Genomic DNA, 20,448 nt, shown 5'->3' on the forward strand with positions numbered 1-20,448 from the left:
GCATATATAATGTCGGAATAATAATATCATTGAGCATACTTATCAAAAATATATAATGTATATTATAAAAGTACCTTTGTTTTAAAAAGTTATTTTCTATAGTACGTGCATGGAATATATATTTCAAAAAATTTATTTTCTTTCATTTTTAATTGTGTAAATAAATTTTTGAGTTTTTGCTGTTAATATAGTGAATTTCGGACCACCCGGAGCTAGGTCTAAAAATCTGCTATTGTTGGTTCGAGTTTCGTTCATCGCGAATGCGGAGGTGGAGTCGCGTTAGCGAAGAAGGAATTTGGGGAACTTGTTATTTGCTCTCCGCGTCCGCGATCCCTAGTCCGCGATTGCGAAGGTCTGGGACATGTGGCCTTTGTGTTCGCGTGAAAGGGTACGCGTTCGCGTAAGGGAAAAGGGGCCTTTGAGGGGTCATCATCATTACCCTTCGCGTTCACGAGGGGACCACCGCCTTCGTGAAGCCCGGGCGAGTCAAGCCTTCGCGATCACGAGAGAGCCCTCGCGTTTGCGATGAAGGTTCTCAGGACCTGGGCCAACTTTGCCTTTGCGATCACGAGGCTTCTTCCGCGATCGCGAAGAAGGGTCAACTAGGCTGAGACTTGTTTTAAATTGGGGATTGGGTTTTTTTTTTTCTCATTTTACTTTGGGTTAGCCGATTTTGGAGCTCTTGGAGAGGGATTTTTCACCTATCATTGTAAGGTAAGTAATTACTACTTAATGTGAGTTTAATACACGGATTTTAGGTAGATTTTAACATATAAATTGGGAAAACTATAGGATTTAGTTGAAAAATCTAGTTTTTGATAAAAATGGGATATACCACGGAAATGATTATGGAATTGAGTAGAAATTATATATTTGTGTTCATGAGGTTATGGGTAACATTTATTTACAAAAAATTATGGAATCTGCGCATGTGGGCCCGAGGGTGAATTTTAGTAATCTCTCAATTTGGGTTGGGTAATTACTCTAATAGTTAAATTATAAATTTTTGAGCATATATTAATTAATTTATACAATATTTTGTTAGTTTCGGATTGCGTGGCACCGATTTGAGACTTTAGTGTGAATTGTGGACCGGAAGAGGACTTGAAAACAAGGTAAGTCTCTTGCCTAACCTTGTAAGGGGGAATTATCCCCGTAGGTGCTATAAATGATTGTTTGCTAATAATTGTGGATGCTACGTGCGCACGATGTAACGATAGTTGCCTAACCTTGTAAGAGGGAATTATCCCCGTAGGTGCTATAAATGATTGTTTGCTAATAATTGTGGATGCTACGTGCGCACGATGTGACGATAGTTCGCACGTAGCTAAAATGATGCTTATGTCCGAGGTAGTTTTTACGAACAAACTATTCTAATTAACTTTCTAATATGCTCAATATTTTATTATTCCAACATTATATATGTTTAAATACTATTTTTATTTTTTTAATTTATGAATAAAATTTATTTATTCTAAGGTAAGCCCATAATATTGATTAAAATGAGAAAAAAATCATAATATTAAAAAAATAAAAAAATAAAAAGAAGATAAAAATTGATAATTTCAAGGGTAAAATAGGTATTTGGCGATCAAAAGTTTGTGGAATCTAGTAGAGTGACTTTCTGAGTGCTATACGCATAGTTAAGTAACTTTGTTATTACAAACGAAAGAAAGATGACTTTAGTAGATAATTTTGGATAGTTGAGTGACCATATGAGTAATGAACTCAATTAAATAGTATATTACTTATTGGTCAATATGGAATAAGAAAAAAGAGTATTACTCCTTAAATGTGGGTATTTAAGTAGGAGTAAATTTTTTGTAGGAATATATTTTTTGAATAATGTTACATGCATATGGTTAGCAATAATAAATACCCACTTCCTTTGCCGCCCATCTTGGTTGGTTAAAGTATTTTTTGATTACATTGTTCTTTATTTCAAACCTTTAACGAATAAATAAGTGTTACGAGTTTGAATTAAATGAATTAGAGGTCTCATGTTAGAACATAGAAAATTAACAAAAAATTAGTAGGGAGATTTTCTCTTTTGGGTATTATATATATGGAGTGAATTCATCTTTTGGGTATTATATATATGGATAATGGAGTTAATTCAGATTAGTAAAGGTCCTAATGAAGACATGAATATCGAGTGAAAAAAATTAAGAAAAAAAAATCATATTGTATAGCCGCTCTCAAAATAATAGTTGAAAAAAGTATATTTTTATATATATATATATATATATATATATATATATACATTCCGTATGTTATATACAAAAATTCTATAAATTTTATATATTTTTTCGATTACCAAATATAAATAATTTTTGACGCGGACAAAAAATGATAATACCCTAGTAGAAAGTGGTTTGAGTTCGAAACCGTAACACTTTAAGTTTTACTCGTCCTTTAATGCAGCAGTTTAATAATTCAATTGACTTTAACAATTAATTATGTAAACAACATTTTTTTAAGCGGTGAATGAGTTAAACTTTTACTCACAAAAGAATTTAGATAGTACTTTTGTTAAAATAGTAATTTAAAATTTTAAATATACTCTGATCATTTTAACAAAAGAATTTAGATACAAGCATAGATTGCCCTTTCAGCGAAGGCTGGGACCCATTAACATCCACGAGGGATTCTATAAAAGTACACGTGTTAATCGCTTCACCGAAATGGAAAAGACACTTCCCCAGGCTCAACTACTGTACTGTTACTATTCTACAAAACAATTTCGCTTTCGTTTCAACGCATTTCGCGTGATTGTATAAAGGTTAAATCAAGGAGTAGTTTTTGTATTTTATATATAGAAGATTACTTACACGTACCTAATTATAATAATTAATTTAATATGCAGTCTAATACTCCATTAACTTAGGACTCTTAAAATTAAATTACTAAAGATTATAGTAGAAGTACTCTTCCATTTTAAACTAAGTATTTATGATTCGAGCCCTAAAAATAAAATTATATTTACTAGAAAGCATTTTAGCTCATAAAGTTAGATTTTTTGTCACTAATCCAAACTAATATAGGACGATTAAAAAGAATAACATGGGAGTGCCTTCTTTCCTCAATAAAGGGAAGCGATTTGTGTCCGTCTACCGAAACAACTTGTGGATAAAATAAAGGAGCAATACAAATTCAAAGGCATCATAATTATTTTTTGCTTTTGCTGTTTTGCATGCTTACTCGAGCAAAACTCCATCCATTGATTGAACAATATTCTTCCTTTCTTTAATAGATTAATTCTTTTTTTGTTCTACTTCGTTTCCACTTATTCCAAAAAAGTATACTAGAAAAAATATTGACAGTTTGACTCTCTTGACAAGTAGAGTACTTAGTACTACTGTACCATCTTTCACGTGCCATAAAAATTTGGTATTGCACATAAAAGTCATCCAAAAATTATTTATTTTAATGCGTATATTTTTGAAAATTGACATTATTGTCGGCTGCATTAATTGCAAGGCCAATTTTAGTTTCTTTATGCAAACAAAGTACAGTACTCCATTATTTACCGTTGCCGGTACCCAAAAAATTTCAAGGATGAACGAAAATTCGTGGAGAATTCCTTAGTTAGTCGTTTTATATTCTTTAACTATTGGTGATAGGATTTGGAGAAAATTACAGAAACGTGATCTTTTGTTAAAATAGTCATTTAAATATACTCTGAACAATTTTGATCATTTAAATTTGTATCTCCATTCTCCATCAATATTTAACGAATTTTTTATTCTCAGATTTTACTGAAATAGTGAAAAAAAAGATTTAACGAGAACTCCTAAGTCCTATTTGGAGGTGTAATATTTGTAATTTCTGCAAATTTTTTATTATCTATAGTTAGTATTTATTGTATTTTTTAGGGTATAATATATGTTTGCAAGCTTTTATATTTGGTTTCTGCAATTTAACGAGGCTTCTTATGTTTTAGATTAAATTTTTTCTCACAATTTTATTAAATTTAACGATCAAATTTTATTAAAGAGACAAAAAGACGCACATTTGACAAATTTTAACAACCAAAACTGCTCAATTATATGTTTATAAAATTATTTTTAAATTTAGCAAAACATAATATTATTTTTATCACTTTCTCATAAGATTAGCAACCAAATAAGAAACATGAAAAATAGTTTGAATGCAGATTAAGTACGAGTTACTAATAGTGATAGAGCTTAATTAATACTCTATTCATGAAATGTGTAATTAATTAGTACTATCAAATACATATTATATTATACTAGTAGCTTTTAAAATTACAAAATTCAATTTCTTACACTACATACCCAGTTATGTAATTGCACCATTTATATATCGTCACCTGTTCAGAATCCTATCCACTCCACCTCTCTCACACACAAAACACACACACAGTCGTTTTTCTCTCTCTTATTTCCTTTTAACCAACCTTCTGACATTCGTCAAACTTCCTTTTTCTCATTTCAGTCATTACAAAGAAAGGATAACAAGGGAGACTTTCTTCTTCTCTCTACAGAAGATATATTGGAGGAAATTTGCCCTCGCTTTTACACCTTCAACTTCAGTAGTATCCTCCTCTCCATTTCGTCCTGTCACCGGTCGTCCGGCGACTTCTCCGATCAATTTAAGGTTACATGACATAATTCATTCAGTTCCTTGAGAGATTTTGTTATTGAAGTAGTGTGTAATATAGAATATATACAAATATAGTTGAGTGAAGGAAAATGGATTTGGTGGAAGGAGTAGGGGAGAGTTCGTCACCGCCGAGGAGTTTTGGGAGCTGTGCACTACTGTATGATATAAAGAACGATGTCTATAACCGTCTTGTCCAGAGCGGAAATGCGGAGGCCGTTACTAATCCGGAGTTGCTTCGTGAGCAGTTGGATTCTCACTTTGCTCGCTTGCCTGCTAGGTTTCATTTTCTCTGCTTTAGCATTTTCCTTTTTTCGCAAAAATATGTAAGACGTTTACTTGTATTGTTAATATGCGATTTCTCAAGCTGAATTTTGTGTGCAATTCCATCTGTTTTCTGGAGTGTAGAGAGCCGGTAATTTCGTCAACTTAGATAATGAGAGGATAATTAGGAATTTGTTTTTCTTCGAGAGTGTATATTGAAAAAATATGAGAGGTTAAATTTTGTGTCTATCTATGTGCCTAGGTGTTTTTTGCGGTATTATTTTTGTTTGTACCTGTATTTTCGAGCTGGAATGAGGAGGATTATGTGGTGAGATATATATATGGAAGCCATTATTGCTAGGTTGTATGAATAGTTAAGCTATTTATGATATTTGATTAAAGTATTCAATAAAGTTATTAGCTCTATGTTTTTTCTGTATAATAGTTGAACTCTGTTTTGTGATTAATAAAGTAATTTGATTAGGAAAGTCAGATTACAGCATGTTAAATAATTTAAACTAGCTTCTGGGCTTTGGTTTAATGATAAAGGTAGTGCAACACGTAATGTTTTGTAGGCGCACGCCATGAGTTTGAATTGTGTTGGTGAACCAAGTCTGCTAGTTATTTAACAGTATCTTTGATGCTTCAGTTATGGGTTGGATATTAATATGGATAGAGCGGAAGATGTGTTGTTGCACCAGAAGATTCTTGTTAGGGCAAAAGATCCCGATAATCAGCCTGCTTATCATGTCCGATATTTAGAGGTACGAACTCCATTTATCGTATAGTTGCAAGTCTACTACCACTTTGATGCCATCTGATATTGCTGGTGGATTCTGGGCTGTTTAAGTGTATTCTGTGCTTTTCCTAATTGCTGGAGTTGCTTTTGTAGCTTTAAAGTTCCTTCATTAATCATTGTCAATTTCTTTCTCACATGCGTCCGTGATTCTCTCTTTTACTGATTTGATTGCTTTATGTGTTGTTTCAGACGTGAATGATTGTTGATATGCCATCTGATTTAAGTATCTATTATTTGTATATCTTTTTCTATACGCACCCTTAAGATCACTATTCTTTTTGATTTGATCATTTCACGCGATGGTTTTGTTGATTCATTGTTTTTTTGGCTAGATTCTCCAGTATTAAGTTTTCAGCCATTATATGTTCATCTGCATTTTGTTGTTAGCATGGTTTCAACGACCTTTGGGCTGTTTTCTTCATTAATTAAAGGATACATAGCTTTACATCTGAATCTTTCCTTCAGTTCTACGTATTATAGTTGAATTATCCTCTATAAAAGACAGATAAGGATTGGTTGAATCATTGTTTATATGCCATCGGAATTAGGTATCTATTAGTAAAATAATCTGGCAAGATCATAGTTACGTCATGTTGGATATATATTACAGATGGATTCTTGCTCTTTGTAGATTACGTTATGTTTCACTGCATTGCATATTTTTTTATTTCAAACTTTATAGTCTTAATAGGTGTAAGTTTCTTCTAGAAATTGGTTTTTTCTTTGATGTAATCTCTATGGATAATACACATGGCACCTGTTTTCCATTTTGCTTTGCTTGACAGAATTATTGGACTAGATCCGACGATGTAGAGGGTCAGCATGAGTTCAATGATCTTCCGACTCAACAGCCAGGTGGCAGCTTAAATAATGAAGGGATAAGGTAAATTCTACAAGTTTGACAACTTTTACTTGGTCATTTATTTTGACAAGGAACTTAGTTTTACCGATAGACTAGTATGCTTTAACTTTCTTTCATTTGCCTTCTCATTGCTGCTTAACAAAATACAGGAAACATGTGAATGACTTTGAAACTTGCTCTAAGCTTGAAGACCTAAATTTGGAAGTTAGACAGAATTTCAATGGCAAAGAAGAAATTCCGGCAGAAGATTCTATCAGAAGGTAGTTTCAGAGCAAACTTCTATGATTATTTCTCCTCTCTATTTGTCTTTTATTTTTTATTTTTAAAATTTACTTTATAAGTAGCAACGCTTCTAGAAAACGGAGGATAATCTAGTAATGGTAAATTTTGTTATGAATCTGAAAGTTTCTCTGAAAAATTTAGATCTAGCATTTATTTAACTTGAATTGTAGTATTTGCAATATTCCAAATACTGCATGTAATGTTGATTTAGAACAAGTTTTCATTTATTGAGTACTTATGCATCCAAGATTGTTGAATGAGAAAATCGTGGTCATTAGAGAAAACTACGTCCGAATATGAATGTGATTCTCAAAAAGTGAATTGTGCTACATAGAGGGAGAATTAATTGTTCTAATCTGAAAGGTAAATCAAGCATTTAAGTTTAAGCAAATTTGTAATGCCAAAATCACTTGTAGAATCATATTGTTAGTCAAAGTCTCTTTGCTGTTAAAGCATGCAAATAAATCCATCTACTTTGATCGACCACAATTTGCATCTTCCGTTTGCTTAAAAACTTGTGGTGTGGATCATTTAAGCCACAAAAAGGATCAACAATACTAGGCTCATGCTTTGTCAGTATCTGCAGAAAATACTGACAGGTCTTGCTTTCTTATGTTTCTTTCCAAGCTTTTTCGCTGCTTCTTCAACCTTTGTCCTCTACACTTCTATTTTCTTCTGACTTCAGTGCGTTTTAGTCATTGCATAAGTCTAATTTCTATAATTATTAAAAATCTATAGGATGTTGGCAATGATTTTGTCTGTTATGCTTTTAGCTGTAATGTTTCTAACATCTGAATCTCAAAAAGCAGATTGCAACTACCTGCAATATATTCAGTAGTTGACCACCAGTAATTGTAGTGCAGGCATGACATTTCGCATATTCCAATCCATGAAGTTATCTTTTCTACCATTGACAAACCCAAGCTTCTTAGTCAGGTAACCATAAGAGGGTTCATATACCTAGAACTTTTTTTTTTTAATTATCTAGAATACTTAATTGAAGGTCTGCTCAGTTCAATTGCTTGCTCTTTGATGTTGTTTTCTGTTATCTCTAGCTGTGTTTGCTGTAAGTGCCTAAGTGGAATACTGAAGGGGGAGATCACATAGAAGTGTTTGTAGCATGTTAATTCATTGGCCAACTCCTATTGCTAGCTGATGGACCTTTTGTAAGAAATTTGTAATACAGCTTGAGTTTAATAGAAGTTCTAAAAGACTTTTTACTATATTCTCTTCTTATTTTAGTTAATTCTCATCCATTGCTGTGGTTTGCGTTGCAATGAACTTTTAAAGGAAACAAAGCTTTATGTTGAAGATATAATTAAGAAAGTATGCTCACACTTCAACATGGTATCATAGTTAGACTGGCCTTAAGATTTCAGATGAAATGGCCACACACTTCAATATGATACCAGAGCCGCACTCATCACTATTCTTGGTTTACCCAATGTTGGGTCACCATGTCATGTTATCCACGCTCTAGTTAATCAGGATTGGGCGTGTGGAGGAAGGATGGTTAGATTGCCCCTTTGTTATTCCCATCATCCGGTAACCACAGGCTGATCCACAAGAAAGGTGGCAGGATTCGAACCTATGGCCGGCCTGCCCCTAACCTGCTGGGTTGGGTGGTCGGGTTAGCATCCCTCGTCGCTGTGGTTTGCGTTGCAATGAAATTTTAAAGGAAACAAAGCTTTATGTTGAAGATATAATTAAGAAAGTATGCTCACACTTCAACATGGTATCATAGTTAGACTGGCCTTAAGATTTCAGATGAAATGGCCACACACTTCAATATGATACCAGAGCCGCACTCATCACTATTCTTGGTTTACCCAATGTTGGGTCACCATGTCATGTTATCCACGCTCTAGTTAATCAGGATTGGGCGTGTGGAGGAAGGATGGTTAGATTGCCCCTTTGTTATTCCCATCATCCGGTAACCACAGGCTGATCCACAAGAAAGGTGGCAGGATTCGAACCTATGGCCGGCCTGCCCCTAACCTGCTGGGTTGGGTGGTCGGGTTAGCACCCCTCGTCGCCTCTGTACCCGAAACAGATGCGCTGCGCTAACCAGCGCCTAACCTTGTCTCCCCTACTCCTCTTCTGGTTGTGCCATTACCAATCGCGGGTAATCCCCGGTCCGGCCGCCCCTGACCTAAGAAGAACTATTATCCTTATGACCAAACATGGATCAGCTTCTTACTTCTCGAGCGATAGTTCCACGATCCCGACCAACAACTTCTTGGGAGTAGGGGCACATTGGCCTAGGGAATAGGTTGTTGTCTCCTTATATGGTCTTGGGCAATTTTCATCTCATGAGCTAGCTTTTAGGTTTGAGAAGGCAACAAACTTCAACATTTTGCTTCTGGATCTTTCGTTCTGTACAATAAATTTTTGGTTTGATCCGATATAAACACTTATAAACATTCGATTATGCCTGGTTTCTGGGCTTTTCCGAATACAACACTTCTGATGGTTTGTCTTGTGTTCATTTTCATATTTTTGTCTTCATGCTAAAAGTCCTCTTTGAATGCATATATCCCGGCAATTTTGCATAATGTTATGATGAAATGGATGTGAGAATTCATTTTTTTATATTTCTTTTTCCCTGATTAATGTTATCTCATGTTCTCTAACTGGCTACTTTCCTACTCTAGCTCTCTGCTTTACTTTCTGATATAGGGCTTAACATCCGAGAAGCTCATGTGTTCTCAACAACTGATGGGTATTCATTAGATGTATTTGTGGTGGATGGATGGCCTGTTGAGGTATGCTTAGTGTTGCTCACCATTTTTCTACTAGGTTTGATGTACAGATTCTGACATCTTGTTTATATCATTTCACATGGCCACTTCCTTTTTTGGTGTTTCTGGTAATAGCTCTTAATTCGATAGATCTTTTTGGGGTTTAAACTTAAAAGAACAAATGATTTAGGGGCTCTATGATTATGCTCTTATTTTAGGCTCTCAATTTACTATTTCTGTCCCTAAAGTCTTATAAGTATGCTGAATAATGTCTTGGTATTGTTGTGGTTAATCATCATGAGATATAAGGAAATCTTGCTCTTCGAAAATATAAAAATCACACACACACTGATACACGAGGAAAACCTTCCATATGGTCAATACAGGGTAGTGTAAACCTCAGTGAAAGTGAGCATTGTGATTATATTTCTTGCATGGCAGGTGTCTGTGCTGTGTACAAAAGTTGCTGACTTTGCCATGTTATGGTCAGGATACGGAGGCTTTGCATAAAGAACTGGGGAAAGCAATTTCCAGATTTGAGGTGATTTAGTTTTGGTTTCTTCTTGTTATGATGTTATTCAGTTAACCCTTTATGCTTTTTCTGTGGAGTTCCAATAAATAATCAATTGTTTTGGGGTTGCTTGTTTGTTGCTATTCGCTCTCCGAGGATAATAATCATTTGAGCTTATTTAAAAAAGGATAATAATCATTTGATTTCTAGAATATAACTGCACTAGATAAATGTGAGTTAATAGGGGGGAAGATTTTTGGTTTATGTTTCAGAAGCTTTTTTTATTATCTGGAGAAGTTCCGCCTCAAGCCCGTGCTGGTACCGTCTCAATCTTTTCTATAATATTCCTTTTGGATACTCTAACAGAAAGACTAGAGATTCCTACATTAATAGGCATAAGAGGGGAAATTTATGAAAGCTCATGGGAAGGAACTTGCTCCTATTGTTTCAAGGCGTGCTGCTAGTTGCATATGCCATCTTCCTAAACGGAAAAGGACAAAAAGTTTCAGTAATTTAAGTTCCACTGATGTAGCCTTTTCCTACTTAGGGTGGCATAGGCTAGGCCATTAGTAACTTCGTTGAAAAGGAAACTTATCTTGTAAAGAAGTAGGCCATGGGTAACTTAAAACAACACCTATATGGTATCATATTTATGTGGATGATATAGCTGCTATAATCTTGAGAGCTTCATTTCCAATTAGCCATCATCAATTTCCTTCTAGTTGATATGTGATGGATACCGTGATTAGAATCTCCTCAGAATCTACTTTGTTGTTGTATTGTTGAAGCTCATTAGTATGATGTAATTTATTTACCAAATTGTAATGAGCATATTTTCTGGATGACACAGGGATCATGGTCTGGTTCGTCTCATTCAAAGTCAGCTGTTGAAAAGTATATACTCGCACGATCAAAACCTGAAGATTGGGAAATTGATAGAAGATTACTGAAGATTGGGGAAAGAATTGCTTCAGGATCTTGTGGCGATTTGTGAGTTTTGGATTGTATTTCTGTGGTTTTGCATGAATTCTGGGTTCCCAGCTTTATAGGAACTTTGTTCTCTCCCTTATCTTCTAAACTTTTACTCATATGAAGGTATCATGGGATGTATCTTGGTATGGATGTTGCTATCAAGTTCATTAGATCTGAGCATTTGAATGACACATTGGAAGATGAGTTTGCTCAAGAAGTAGCAATTTTGAGGTGAGTGATCTAAGCTCTTATGTTGTATGAAGCTTATTTAGTCTGGGGGATGACACAAAACTTACTGTGTTGCTTCATCCTTGTCCTGTGCATTGTGTTGCCTACTAGAGGAGTTTTATTAACTTGGAGACCAAACTCGAAGTTAATTCCAGGTTGAAGACTTGTGGGGTAAGGTACTAAGAGTACCAGAGCATTCCTTGGCGTGTAAATCAAGAAAAAAGTTCCAAACATATATATGATGGATACATGATCCTCCTTATGTGTATTTCTGTATATTATATTCTTCAAATGCTAGTTGCATTTGTTACTTGGTGATACTGGTACTAACACAATTTTATGATACAAAGCATAACGATGCAAATCGGGCTTTATAAAGAGATGTGTTATGATTATTAATATTTCGTGTGTTGTAATATTTTGTGGACATATTACTATATTAGTGTTACCACCTCTCAGATACTCCTTCACGATCTTACGATTTAATCTTATTGCATACAGGCAAGTTCAGCACAAAAATGTTGTTCGTTTCATTGGTGCATGCACAGAGTCACCTCATCTGTGCATAGTTACAGGTATGATTAGTGCTGGGCAAACAGTTGTGTGGTCTATTCGAGACTATGATTATAATCAGTTCATGGGTAAATTCATGCCATGGCCTTCTGGCTGTCCTTATCGAAGTTGTACATTCTCAGCTGCATGGCAGTAAACTGAAGAGTGTGTTTGGTCATTCATTGCTGCAATTTTTTCTGTACTTTATTTTTTAAATTTAATTGTACCATCTAGTTATTGTTGTTATACTTACATGGCGTTCGGATTGGGATACGTGTGATTTAGAGGAAATTTAGTTTTAGAGAACTCCTAATTTTGCTTAAAGGACAAATTACTCACCAGTATTGAATTGAGGTTTTCCCAAATAGAGTGTAATATATAGAGGATTCATATTGCCAACCCTGACTAGCATGGTTAATTGATGATGGATTGATAGCTGTTGAATGCTTTTGAAAAAAATGCGAAACGTGGTCCGTTGCATGTATATGTTTTCACAGTTTTTTTCATATCAATGCAAGGTTGTGCTCATAACGCTCTCCTTTTGAAATATTCATATACCGTGGATGACTTTTTTTCAAAGGTATATGTGGGACTTAAGTCAGCTGATGAAAATAATATTTATTGACTTATTCTTGTGTTAATGCTGATCTTTTTTGTAGAATACATGTCTGGTGGGAGCTTGTACGACTACTTGCATAAAAACCATGTCATATTACAACTCTCACAATTGCTAAGCTTTGCAATTGATGTCTGCAAAGGAATGGGGTACTTGCATCAAAATAATATTATTCACAGGGATCTGAAGACAGCAAATTTACTTATGGATGCGAACAATGTAAGTTGTGCAAACAATGAAGTAATTTCATCCTTAATCGTGCTACAACATGACTTCATGAGCACCGAGTCCACTTTCCTTTGGTCATAAATCAACGTTTTTCGTTAATTCTTCAACATCAAAAAGTAACTCCAGAAATAGACATTAGTCCTAATAAAACAAATAATATTAAAAAATTCGAATCGCCAAAAATATTTTCCAAATATTAAAAAGAAGAAATACTCGATTAATATGGAAATTCCATTGTTTTCTAAAATTATTCAATTAAAGATTATACATCGATCTAATTCTTCAGTTTCTACTTTTCAAAGAACTGCTATGTTCAGTGCTTACTCTATTGGACTGGAGGTTCGCTTCAACTGGTACTATGTTTTAATGGGATTGGCTGTATTATAAAGGATTGAAAAGGAATGTCCTATTATTTGAGATTTTTTCATAATGAATTCATACTGTTACTATTGAGGAAAGAGCAGGATTCTCACTGTAAAAACGCAAGCTTTTGAATTTTTATGGATCTTCACACCTGTCATGTTTACCGAGAATTAATTCTTCCATCAATTTGTTTCTCCTTTTTAATTGCTCATGATTTGAATGCCTACCTATTTTATTTGCTTACGTTTTGCATTATCTACACCACACCTATTTTGATTGACTTTGTAATCTGTGATAAGGTTGTTAAAGTGGCAGATTTTGGTGTTGCTCGTTTCCAAAATAAGGGGGGTGTCATGACAGCTGAGACTGGAACGTATAGATGGATGGCCCCTGAGGTCCGGCTATTTTCTCTGCTAAATTTGTGAATTATTTGATTCAGTACGGAATATCAGATATGCGTCTGTACCCTGATAAGCCAGTTAAACATACAAGTGATTTTGTTGTGAATGGAGCCCACTTGATTTCGACAGTCAAATAGAAAGACTTGCCTAACTTGTTGTGCTGCTGGAAGTTCTCTTTGCAGCTGCTTGAGTGGAAAAAGAATGATTCGTATATGCTGATTTTGATAATATTTTTAACCCCCAGTTCGGATAACCATTTGAGCTTCTCGTCCTTTTTAGTGCATAGTTTTAAATGCTCCAAAGATCCTTCTTTTTTTTTCCTTCTGAATCTCATTAAATCTTTACTTGTATATCGGATTCTAATGCTTTTATGACAGTATTAATTAACTTCACTTTCCTATTTGTTTTTGTTTGTTGCATAACATAACATAGTTGTACAACAATTAAAAGAAAAATGACATGGTTGTACAAGGGTGCTCGAGACACTTGGGAAGTCTGCTCATTGGTACTAATACTCCTTTACATGCAGCCGTTATCAGTTGGGCTCTTCTAGTTTTAAGCTGTAATTTTCTGAAATTGCTTATAGCCATGAAGTTTCTAGGATTGATTATTCAGAGTTTTGTAATAATATGGCTTTCCTAAGATGAGGCATTATTCCATAGTCCTGCACAAGATCTCGCTCGTGGTTCCATGCTTCTCTATGATGGAGGAGCCTATGTGCTTTATTTGTCTCTCTCCACCCTGTTTGATGATAGATAATTAAGACCAAGGGCTGAGTTTGTGGTGTCTAACATATATGAAGTATATTACCACATCCATAAGTATCTTGTCTGCTACTGCATGCTTGGTCTATTAAACTTTTCTTTTCCTTTTAGGTCATCAATCATCAGCCATACGATCAGAAAGCAGATGTGTTTAGTTTTGCTATTGTTCTTTGGGAGCTTGTAACAGCAAAGGTATTTGACTACTCATGAAAGAAGTCACATGATGGCCATCAGAAGCTAAGGTTGTGCCTCCTTTGATTCATGTACTTTTTGATGCTACAGGTTCCATATGACACCATGACCCCACTACAAGCTGCTCTAGGAGTGAGACAGGTCTGTATTGCAATTTGCTTTTAGCACGTGGAGCATGTTGTGAATTATATTTTCCCGTTAAGCAAGCTAGTCTGTTATTTTAGGCGTTTGAGGGCTTCGCATTTCGGGAGTGGAAGGGCTCCTTGCATATTTGTGCTGTAAAACTTAAAACAGATATGAAGTTTTGTGTAGTGCTGTATAGTTGGTTAATGTTAGCCTCATTACATGCTAACAATGTTTTATGAACCCCTAAGAACAAGTGAGATTCCTTTTATCTAAATGATAGTGTGCATAGCTAGATTTTTCCTGCAGGTGTAAAGTTCCAAGTCCTTTAAACAGTCCTACGTCCTTGGATCTCGAGTGGATGTGCATAGTTGGAATTTAGATAACATTCATGGGCCAAATACCGATGCATGCAATATCTATATTATGTGCATGATTGCTCGTATAGCCATTATGATATTAATTAAGGATACTGACTTTAGGAAAGAAGGAACACTTGCAAAGTCAGATGATACTTTTCCCGTGCCATCTGTTACATTTCATTCTAACTCGTCTCTGAGTCTGACACTATTATGTTGTCTCCTAGGGCCTCCGACCAGAGCTTCCAGAGAATGCACACCCGAGGCTGCTAGACTTGATGCAGAGGTGTTGGGAGGCCATTCCGAGTGATAGACCCAGCTTCTCTGAAATACAAGTTGAACTTGAACTACTCTTGCAGGAAGTTGAGGTAAACATATCTCTATACATTGTACTTGGTCCAATATCCCTCAATTGGATTACCATTTTTGACGTGCGTCTTCCGATTTATCCTGTGACTATTTCTATTATTTGTGTCTCACAGGATGCGGTAGAGGCTCCAAATGAGAGATGAACATGTGCTACATGTATTGGACTAACGACACACTTTAACAGTAACAACAGAGGATTTTCTTTACCAGGCCATATATACACAGACCTTTATTTTTTGGGTGAGATCTATGTTACAAGCGAAAGACACAGAGAACTGCTGGCCATTTTTGGAGTTGATAGCAAAGTGACTCGATTTTCTGATAACACGTTACTGCATCAAAAATACCACTAACATCCTTGTAAAATCTTTTTTTCCCCTTTAAGGAAAATGTAATGTCTTTTTTTTTTGAGGGGTGGGGTTTTGGGGGATGATAAAGGAGTTTGGGTGAGAATTTCACAAGTGTACCAGCGTTTTCGAGTTTGGTTCAGATCAACTTGTTGGGCTGTTACTTTCTGTTCAATTGAATGCGCTGTTGTTTCGCCTAATGAGCAAGTTTGAGGAGAAAGCTCTTGGTTGATGCTACATATAGCCTGATGTATCAATTGGCTTGAGAATACTCGAATCACTTTTCACGTGGATCTGTTTGGCTTGAGATGTGCTACATATGAGATAATTTGAATGTTCTTGTTCTTGTTATAATTATAATAATAATAATTAGTGCCGTAGAGTCGGTTTTTAGGGCGGTTAAATAGGAACAGGATCAAGTTTGAGCCAGTTAAGAGTGGTTGAATCAATAATCATGCCATGATTTCACATACTAAAAGAAAAATTGGTTAAGATGTTTGAAAAAGAAATAGTAGCTAATGACATATGCACGATCCTTGAAATAATATTTAACTTAATTTAAATTATATACTCCATTCGTTTCAATTTATGTGAACCTATTTCTTTTTCAGTCCGTATTAAAAAGAATAACCTCTTTCCTTATTTGGAAACAATTTACCTTTATGCAATGATTTATAGTCACACAAAATATATGTGCTTTATTTTACACCACAAGTTCAAAAGTCATTCTCTCTTTTCTTAAATTCCGTACCTAGTCAAATGAGTTCACATAAATTGAAACGGAGGGAGTACAACATATTATTTTCACTACATAATACGCAAATTAAGCATAGCCACACTAGAGAAAATAATAGTAACTTAGATGTTATCACTAAATACTATAAATTATTACTATAATGTTTATTTGTAGTAATTTTTATGTGAGCATACGCCCATGTTGAGTTATATGGGTGGTAATTGTGAGAGATAATGACCTGCCCCATTTAACAAACTTACTCCCCAAGTCCGAGTAACTGCTGTTTCCCTCTATCCCTGTTTCTTACAGCACCAGCGTAACCGCTCTTTACCTCTATCCCCTCTTTCTTACAGCACCCAAACACCAATTAAACCCTTCTCTTATCTTTTAACTGTAAACATTTACACAAGTAAAACTACTAGTGTCCTTCTCCTTTTCTTGAAAATCAAAGAAATATGGACAACCAAAACACCTATTGCACTACTATTTCAGATTTTATTCAACCCCCCCTTGTTCTACAGAGTCACGTAATTGGCGATGATCAAACACATGAAGAAGAAGCATCAAGGAGATTCACCATGTTTGAGACAAATGCCAGGTACAAACCTCAAAATCCCAGAAAGAAAAGAAGCAAATTGTTAAGAATCAATGATAACTCCTTTAGAATCAGTAGTACTAATCCTAGTACTTCGGGTGTTATTACTAAGCCTAAATGTGCCAAGAAACCACCAGACCCTAATGCCCCCAAAATTACTAGGCCTTGTACTGAATGTGGCAAGAAATTTTGGTCATGGAAAGCCCTTTTTGGTCACATGCGTTGTCACCCTGAACGCCAATGGCGTGGTATTAACCCTCCTCCCAATTTAAAACGACCAATTCATTCTTCATTTCCCCAACAATCCCCCAATTATTCCCTTTTACTAACTGACGAGGATCATGAAATTGCCGACTGCTTATTACTATTGTCTAATGGACAGCCTCGTACTCCTTGTAATGTGTTGTTGGAAAATGACAACGTTGTTAGGGACGTTGATCACATGGTTATAGATGGAGAAAAGGGTGTAATTGAATCTGGGACATTTTCTTCTGGAGAGAATAATAATTGTTGTAAATTTGAGTGCACAAGTTGCAAGAAGGTATTTGGTTCACACCAGGCATTAGGGGGACATAGGGCAACTCACAAGAATGTCAAGGGTTGTTCTGCAAATACAAGAAATTATGGGGAATGTAGCCAGCAATTAGAAGAGGGCAATATAGGAATTATGTGCAGTGATAGTGAAGATACAATTAGCAATGATAACAAGAGGTTGATGGTATTGGGACATAAGTGTAGTATATGTTTGAGAGTTTTTTCAAGTGGACAAGCTTTGGGAGGACACAAAAGGTGTCATGGGGAAAAACTCGGGGACGAAATAACAGCAGCAACAACAACAACAATATCAGCCGTAGAATCAGACTTAACGCGAGCTGTCATTGTCAATCCGAAGGTGCAGGAAAATAATGTTGCTAATTTGGATCTCAATTTTCCTCCTGTTACAATCTCAGGAGATGATCAAGATGATTCTTCAGCTTCTTATTCATCTATTTCAGGATTGGAATTGGACTTGAGGTTGGGACTTTAGTAGGAATTTGTTATGAAGAAATGTACAAAGGTTCTTGTGTTGTGTACTGATATTAGTGTTATAACCTATATTGGCTAGGAATATTAGCTAAGGTTTCTATCATATCAGTGATGTAGCATATATAGGAGTTTGACTAACTTTTGAAGGTTTTGTTCCTTCTAATGGTTCCAAAATTAGGAGTTAGAATTTCTGTTGTGATTAATTTGGGGCTCCTTAATGACACTGATATTTGTACCACACATTTGTGATAGGTACGAGTAATAATTTCTCGGTGTGAAATAGCAGCATTGTTACATGTAAATTTGGAGTAGTTCATTTACTTGTATATCTTGGTTTATTTGATTTTTAGATCACTATCATTACATGATATTTGTTTTGTTTCGGTTATATTATTTTTCTGGCTGTTGTTAATGTTTCTCTTTCCGTAGTTCTTTGTCATAACTGATGTAATTTTACTTTCGTTGAGCCGACGGTCTACTGAAAACAGTCTTTCTACATTTGCAAGGTAGAAATAAGATATGTGTACATACCACCCTCCCCAGATCTCACTTGTACTTGTGAGAATATACCGGATATATTTTCGTTGTATTTTGATTTATTTGATTTAAATTCTGGCATTATAGATTAGTTTTGCTGTTGGGGACACAAGTGATGTGTGAGCTTGAAGGGATACATGCAACATTAGTTAACAATGTGTGAGCTCGAAGGGATACCAATGATTGAAAAAAAATGAAACTAATTGGCATTAGTGAAAGATTCTATTAGTATTTGATAATGATTAAGCTAGCAATAGAGACATATAATATAAGATAAAGAACAAAAAAGTGTTTTATTTCTAAATATTAAAATTTGCATGCATGTCATTGCAAATTTCCACGATCCTTCCAATCCCTTGCTAGCATCCCATGTCAAACTGCCCCACTCCACCAGAAAAGAAAATTATATATAAAAATAATTATGAAAAAAGAAAAGGAAAAAAAAAAGAGACTGAGAGATTGGGACTCACCTTTTCGTAGTGGTGAGGAGGTGACGAACATGTAAAATGTAACAAGTTAAATTATACTCATTTTATTTTTCGTTCTGTTTACTTTGGCCAAGTATATTAAAAATCATGATATTATTGATACTCATCTTTTTGTCATAACACTAACTTTAGCTGTTTCTTCCCTTCCCTTTTTATTTAAATCTAAAACCAGAAAAAAAAAATTGCGTCCGATTAATACCAATTCAATTAATTAATACTGAGTTGGTGAACTTCTCCATTTTCTATAAGCAGGAGTTAGTCAACATCCAATCATACTCTCTCATTGTCAATCTTCTCAAAGTCTTATATACTTATTTCAAAGTGTTCCCACTAATTTGCTGATAATTCTACACTTGTTAATTAAATGATGAGTATAACGAAATCTGGATTTAAAGTTTGTATCTAATAGCCTTTTTAGTTGGGCATTCTTTTTGGAATTATTATGACCATGGAAATAGATCAATAGAATAAGTTAAGAGAACTTTCCATAGTCTTTGTTTGACTCTTTAATGTGTTTTCAACTTAGAAATTAAGAAGAACACTTTATACTACTTTATTTGTGTATAGTTAAAGTGTTAAACAATATATGCAGGATTAGGGATCAACAAATCGAATGAAGTAAATTATCTTTCTTTTAGGCAAAATTAATTAATGATAGTTAAACCCGAAAATTAGGTCAAATTTGAATAAGTAACACCTAAAACTAGAACGGAAAAAAGTAAAATGATATACAAGAAGGAAAGTATACCTTAAGATATTACTTACAGACATGGGTGTACAAATGAAATAGACAAACCGCACCAACCCGATAATACGAGTCAAACCGAGAAAAAAACCCGATTATAGTTTGGTTTGGTGTTGGAAAAAAAATCCGACGATATTTGATTTGGTTTGGTTTTAACTAAAAAAAGTCAAACCGAAACCAAACCAACCCGACATTATATGTATAGAAGTTTTAAATAATACATAAAAATATTTATTGTAGTGTAGTTTATAAATATTTCTTAAGCTTTTTCATAGTTTTATCTTTTAACGTATTATTTCAAGCTTGCACTTATAATTTTTGGATGCTTCAATAAGTTTTATAGTCCATAAATGTTAGTAACTCAAATAAATTCTAAACCAAAATCAAATCAATACTAATGCTATAAAAGACATTCAATTGTATTATATATGAATGAAAATAGTGTTGGATGTCTATTTTTTTTTTTTTAGCTTTTTCATGATTTAGATAAAATGCATAACTTATTTTTCTTTTAGTGTTTAGTCATGTAAATAATATTACTTATTAGTCGTACTTATTTTAGCAACTTATTAGTAATTTTAAATTATGTTTATTTTCATTATAGCTTATTAATACTAATATTTATTTTATGCGATTTTATTATCTTTATTGTTGAATATTTTAGTACAATGCCATGAATCATCTCATATTTATGTTATTTTATTGAAAAACACCTTATATAGTTC

The 20,448-nt window shown here is 34.5% G+C and overlaps 2 protein-coding genes across 2 annotated transcripts; both read left to right on the top strand.

Annotated features, from left to right (window-relative positions):
* Positions 1–4,351: 4,351 nt before the first annotated feature.
* Positions 4,352–15,930, top strand: LOC107819512 (serine/threonine-protein kinase STY46). The gene is made up of 16 exons (XM_075226444.1): positions 4,352–4,903; positions 5,537–5,651; positions 6,472–6,569; positions 6,698–6,808; positions 7,694–7,766; positions 9,485–9,595; positions 10,062–10,112; positions 10,933–11,072; positions 11,178–11,285; positions 11,784–11,857; positions 12,494–12,669; positions 13,341–13,436; positions 14,318–14,398; positions 14,489–14,539; positions 15,108–15,248; positions 15,363–15,930. Exons 1-16 carry the CDS (start codon positions 4,716–4,718, stop codon positions 15,390–15,392), a joined length of 1,644 nt encoding a protein of 547 aa, XP_075082545.1. The 5' UTR covers positions 4,352–4,715; the 3' UTR covers positions 15,393–15,930.
* A 358-nt stretch (positions 15,931–16,288) lies between these two features.
* LOC107819513 (zinc finger protein ZAT3-like) lies at positions 16,289–18,234 on the top strand. The gene has a single exon (XM_016645624.2). It carries the CDS (start codon positions 16,788–16,790, stop codon positions 17,952–17,954), a length of 1,167 nt encoding a protein of 388 aa, XP_016501110.1. The 5' UTR covers positions 16,289–16,787; the 3' UTR covers positions 17,955–18,234.
* The last annotated feature ends 2,214 nt before the right edge of the window (positions 18,235–20,448 follow it).

This window comes from Nicotiana tabacum, chromosome 12 (genome assembly GCF_000715075.1).
Source record: "Nicotiana tabacum cultivar K326 chromosome 12, ASM71507v2, whole genome shotgun sequence".
NCBI classification, from domain to species: Eukaryota; Viridiplantae; Streptophyta; class Magnoliopsida; order Solanales; family Solanaceae; genus Nicotiana; species Nicotiana tabacum.